This window comes from Silurus aristotelis (genome assembly GCF_946808225.1).
Source record: "Silurus aristotelis genome assembly, chromosome: 7".
Lineage (NCBI taxonomy): Eukaryota > Metazoa > Chordata > Actinopteri > Siluriformes > Siluridae > Silurus > Silurus aristotelis.
Genome location: NC_139580.1, coordinates 13,527,036 through 13,532,701, shown reverse-complemented (window position 1 = coordinate 13,532,701; position 5,666 = coordinate 13,527,036). Strand labels below are relative to the sequence as shown.

The 5,666-nt window shown below is 38.8% G+C and overlaps 1 protein-coding gene across 2 annotated transcripts; it reads right to left on the bottom strand.

Annotated features, from left to right (window-relative positions):
• Positions 1-303: 303 nt before the first annotated feature.
• igf2b (insulin-like growth factor 2b) lies at positions 304-5,282 on the bottom strand. 2 transcript variants are annotated; one of them, XM_083546646.1, is made up of 4 exons: positions 4,556-4,954; positions 4,192-4,342; positions 2,343-2,524; positions 304-1,859 (listed from the first exon to the last, which is right to left on the bottom strand). In XM_083546646.1, the coding sequence occupies exons 1-4, from the start codon at positions 4,622-4,624 to the stop codon at positions 1,623-1,625; spliced, it is 639 nt and encodes a 212-aa protein (XP_083402772.1). In that variant the 5' UTR covers positions 4,625-4,954; the 3' UTR covers positions 304-1,622. The 2 variants fall into 2 exon arrangements, with proteins under 2 accessions (XP_083402772.1, XP_083402771.1); XM_083546645.1 differs by lacking the exon at positions 4,556-4,954 and adding an exon at positions 5,006-5,282 and having other exon boundaries at positions 305-1,859.
• Between the last annotated feature and the right edge of the window lie 384 nt (positions 5,283-5,666).

Here is a 5,666-nt window from a genome sequence, read left to right as displayed (position 1 = left end):
ATATATATATATATATATATATATATATATATATATATATATATATATATATATATATATATATATATATATATATATATATATATATATATTATAACAAAATAAATAATGCCTTTATACAGTGCCCATATTTGTACTTAAACAAACAAACAAAAGCATGGCGGCTCATTATGCAAGATACAGCTCAGACTAAAAGAATAAAAGAATATAACATGACGTCCCTGGAAACTAATTTTATATATATTTTTATATATACATGTATATTTTTATATTTTTATATATTTTTTATATATTTTTATATATATATATATATATATATATATATATATATATATATATATATATATATATATATATATATATATTCAAGTATCTGTTTTTTAGGCAAAAGCATGTGAATACTACTGATACAAATGTAAAAATAAATGTTAGTTGAAATTATTGCGTATTTATTCCCTTTGAAATGATATTTGTGCCTTTCTTCAGAACTGTAAAATAATATAAAAAAGTAAATGAATGAAAAAGGTCTATTTTGCATCAACAGGAACGTCAAGGTACCAGAGCCTGAACAAGTTTTGAGTTACCTTTTTTTTTTTAAAACATCTTATTAAGAGAAAACAGATGATTTAAAAAAAAAATTAAAAAAAATTTAAAAATCCCACTTATTCCAAGTCCCTTTACTCCTATTTCCTGCAGTGCAAGGCCAGGGCTATGTGCAGTCCAGGCTTGAGCGTCACCCTTTCAGTGTCCTCACGTACTTCTCCTTCAACTGAGTGTAGTGAGAACTGAAGCAAGGGGGGGCACGGCGCGATTGTTGCACATTTTGATACCAGACACGTCCATACACAGTGGCACTCCCTTCACACATTGCCACAGCCGATATGCTCATTTGATCTCTTTGTAGGTCACACTTTCCTTAAAACGGAAAGCTTTATAATTATTTAAAGAACAAAAAACCTTTTCAAACCTCACATCCTTTAAGTCCATTCACAACGCTAGCACCATGACATTTTTTTTCAGCTACACGTTCGTTGTCCGTAAAAAAATAGTGCCTTTATTTACTCAACAAGAACTCTGACGTAATCCGTGGCAATGTGCAATTTGCAGACAATTTTCTGCTTTTTTTGTTTGTGATTAGAAGGTGCTGGAACAGGAATCTAATTTTTTACAAAACAATTCCTTACAGTGTGGATGTCCCTTTATAGTGAGCGGTGCAAAGTAACTAACAAGGATAAGGATTAACTGAGAAGATATACTTCTGTCCTGGGAAAATGTTGTTGAATGCATGTTGTTCTTGCTAGCAGTTCTTCATATTCTGATCTCCTCCGAAACGACTGTCCTTGACTCTTGCAAGCCATGTATCTCTTTCATCGCGCATGATTCCTTTGCTCCTCGTTGTTATTTTTAGCATCCACCTAAAGTCACCCAATCTGCTACCTTCCATCCTTATTTCAGTCTTGTTTGTCTGTGTTGATGAACAAAACAGCAAGAGTAAGGACTGGAAGGATGCGAACATGTACGTGTGAGGGAGGGAGGCAGGACGTAAAGGACCATCACAAAAATGATGCCAGATACAAAGCTATGATCCTCTACTTTTTTTACTTGTGCAAATTGTCCTGTTTTCATTTGTGGTTGACGTAGTCTTCTGTGGGATGCCATGAGGGAGGGAGTTTGCTGGGAAGTGTGATAAGACGCTTGTGGACATTGGCATGTTCCTGGTCTTTTTTCTTCTCTGTCTGCGGCCTGAACTTCCTCGATCTCAGGATAGCTGGGATTCCTCTCCGTAGTCTCTGGGCCGCATTCTGTTGCCAGAGTCCATATTTGGGATATCTTATAGTCACATGCTTTCTTGGGACATCCTGTAGCGAGATACAAAAAATAATCATGATAGTGGGGGTGTTTCTTATTGCGTGCATGTCAACAATTCCACAAACTAGACTTATAAAAAGGCACCACCGCTTCTGAGCAAGTTCAGATAGAAATCAAGAGATCTTTTTAAATGCTTCTCTTCCCCAATAAACAAGAAAATTCATGTAGGAACTTTGAACTCTGACAAAGAACAAACATAATAGTGAGCTCCACTGTGACATAAATAAACTAGTATTTGTTGTATGTGTACTGAATCATATATCATACTGTATTTCCTTAAAAAAACTTGATTTAAGTCATTAGTTCAGAGGTAAACAATCCCTTGAAATGACCTCTATTTCAGGTCTTGTGTCATTTTCCACTTTGTCAGCTCTTTTAAAAGAACACATGCTTACAGTTTCTGTACAAACACTTGACTGTAGATGCTGAGTGTGATAAAAGAGAAGTGTTGTTTTCCATGGTGGCTTGCATACCTGTTTTAATGCTGGCATCATAGAGATGACCTGTAGAGAAGTGGCAGAGACGTCCCTTTCTGACTTGGCTGGCTTGGCACAGTATTGTTCCAACAGTGCAAGATCACAACTCCTAAAACAACACTCTTCTACAATGCCACGGCTTTGAGAACGCCGGCTGTTCGCCCTGCTTATTGGTCTACCTGTGGACACAAACAATATAGATAAATTAGCTGATAGTATAGAAGGGAATACTTATCTAATCTGAATGCTTAATAATGTAATTAATGTTGAACAGAAGCTCAGGCCTGTAAACATGTGACAGTGGTCTCGCACACAGTGTAACAATCACAATTAAATACAGAGGTTAGACGCAAACAAATAACTGTATTTGATCTTCTGCTTGTCCGAGCTAATCTTGTTAGGGTGTCTAATTGAGCCATTTGAAATTCCTCTGCATGAAAATATAAACACCCGTGACAGTTCCACTTAAGAATAAAAGGAAGGCTTGGGGCAAAACATGATCAGGTTAAATGCCAGAATCCTGTTGTGATGAGTAAATATAAAAAAATGCCAGATATCTTTTGACCTTGTCTCTTGCTATCTCAGCAAACAGAGAAAAACAGATAAAGAGTGAGCACAAAAGGTGAGGGGGGCAGGATGGATTAGGAAAAACCAACATTAAAGAGAGGGAAGTGACACGTGACAAAGAGGAGCAGGAAATCTGATAAGATGTACCCTCGATAATTAGTTTCCGTCTTTTCGGCATTCCAAAGGGATAATAGATAGGAATTGATAGTAGGACAGGAAACATGACTGAGGGAAAGTGGAACTGGATGAAGGGGAATATACTGTCCTGGCCTAAATTGGATAATGATCTCTTTGGGCAGTTGAGCTTCTGTGGCCAAAAGAACACAATGGTCTGTTTTGTCAATGCATGTGTGAGAAAAAAGAAATTAATAATGTGTTTGACTTTTTAAGGCCGAAGGGCATAGTAGAAAAATTCTCTCTCTCTCTCTCTCTCTCTCTCTCTCTCTATATATATATATATATATATATATATATATATATATATATATATATATATATATATATATATATATATATATAAAAGTCAAGAGTCAGGAAGCTTTTATTGTCATTTCAACCCTATATAGCTGACGCATTAGTGAAATGACACAACGTTCCTCCTGAACCCTGGTGCTACATACAACAACAATCACAGAAAACACAGAGCCACATAAAGTGCATATATATATATATATATATATATATATATATATATATATATATATATATATATATATATATATATATATATATATATCACATTACTAACTGACATCAAAGTTTTGTATTTATACTTCAACCTCTGCCAGCAACATGTGTAGCCTGGGAACACTACTGAAGAGGTGAACGGAATGTCACTTGGGTGCGATTACTTTCTCTCTCGGAATGCGCGAGTAAACAGACGCGCCATTGTGAGCCACTTAACTGTGCGCGTCCCTTTCATATGCAATCAGAGATATGGAGCAGAGAATGCGCGCAGTCAGCAAGTGCGCGCAACGTCGCCAGCTTGGCCTCCTCATCCAACGAGGCTGTTTTTTTTTTTAAATAATGGCTTCAGGCGTGCAGTTAACATAGTTTTGTTAACGTTTTCAATGTCGTGGGGTTTAGGTGGTGATTTCGAAAGGTTTAATCTAATCTTGATCTTGCAACCCTGTGCGCGCTGGTTTACCTGCAGCAGAGTTTACCCCCCAAGACGCGCTCACGCGCCGCCCCCCCCACATCCCTTTCCGACCCACACACTCACTCACACACACACGGACACTTTCAGATTCGGAAACAAAAGGCATGCTGGAGTACTTACTGAAGTAGAAGCCCCTGTCTTCGCAAACGAACTGCAGCGCATCCACCAGCTCTCCACCGCACAGCGTCTCTGCTGCAGCCATTTCAAACAAGCAGAAGAATAAAACAAGCGCGCACACGAGCATCTGACTGGACGAGCACAGCTTTCGGCCCTGCGGAGGAAAGCACAAGGCGAATAGTCACAAACACGACCATAATGCAGCCTTGTAACTACAGATTGTTCCAGATCCAAACCTTTTACACCCTGAAAAACTATCCGAATTATGCCAAACCTTGCACCACCTGTCAATGCATCTTATTTGCCCCATGTCTCCTATTCCCATAAATCCACAAATCCACATTATTCCATGATCTCTACTTCTTACCTTCATAATGATAAGACAGATAAACGAAGAACTGCTTGTGCTGGCCGAACACGTGATTTTATCTTCCATCTTGCACAACTTGTTCACAAGTTGCTAACTACTCAATAAGTCAAATTGTCTATCCAGACTCAGCATATAACTGTCTTTGCCTTTAATAAACATCGCCCCCTAGTGTTGGCCAGCTTGTCCCGTTAACGCACGATATTTTGGCCGAAAGACGGACTAAGACGCACTAATCACAGTAAACACAAACAACAACAATAATCGACGACAACGACACAAAACCGGTCATAACCTTATAATCACTTGCAATAAATTGTTTGCATCATTATATCAGCACGTAATACGAGTTTTTCCTACACCTTTCTTGTGTAAATTCTTCAAAACAGCTGGCAGATTTGCCTTAATACAACCTCAGATAGTTAGGGTTAGATCCTGTGCCCGCATTACCTTATTGATTCCACTGTCTCTCCACAAGCAGCTGTGGCAAACAGAATGGTAATTGGGTTTGTGTTCTTGCTCCATGTCAGTGCTTCAAAAAGCAAAAAATAAAAACCCCAGTACTTAAAAAAAATAATCAAGCGTCGTATTTGGTAGTAGGTAGTTTTCCAAGATGGTGCTGTAGAGACGTGTGTTTGTGTGTGTGTGTGCATATGTGTGTGCATGTGCGTGCGTGTGTGTGTGTGACGCTGTCCCCAACTGCAGGCGACAGGCAAAAAGTTCTTAGAGTGAAGTATTATATAGAAAGCCCCGCCCCCTTGAATGTCTCCCCGCCTACCGCATCCAAACCGGCGACTTTACTGCGCAACCGCGAACAGACGGCGGGTCGGCGCGCGCGCACTCGCATGCTGTCATTTCCTCCGCTGTCTACCTGTCTTATTGATCCTATATAGTATATAGTGCCTGTTATACGCTGCTAATTCACTTACTGCCTGAGTGCTGCGCTGAGAGGGGATACTGGGGAATTTGCAGGATCTGAATTGAACTCGAATTGATGTGATTGAATTACGTTATACCTGGAAATGTCATCCATCAGCAGGCAAAGTAATTACTGCCATTACTCGTGGCCAGTTTGTGGGAATGGTTAAAGTCTGAAATAATAGCTGACCTC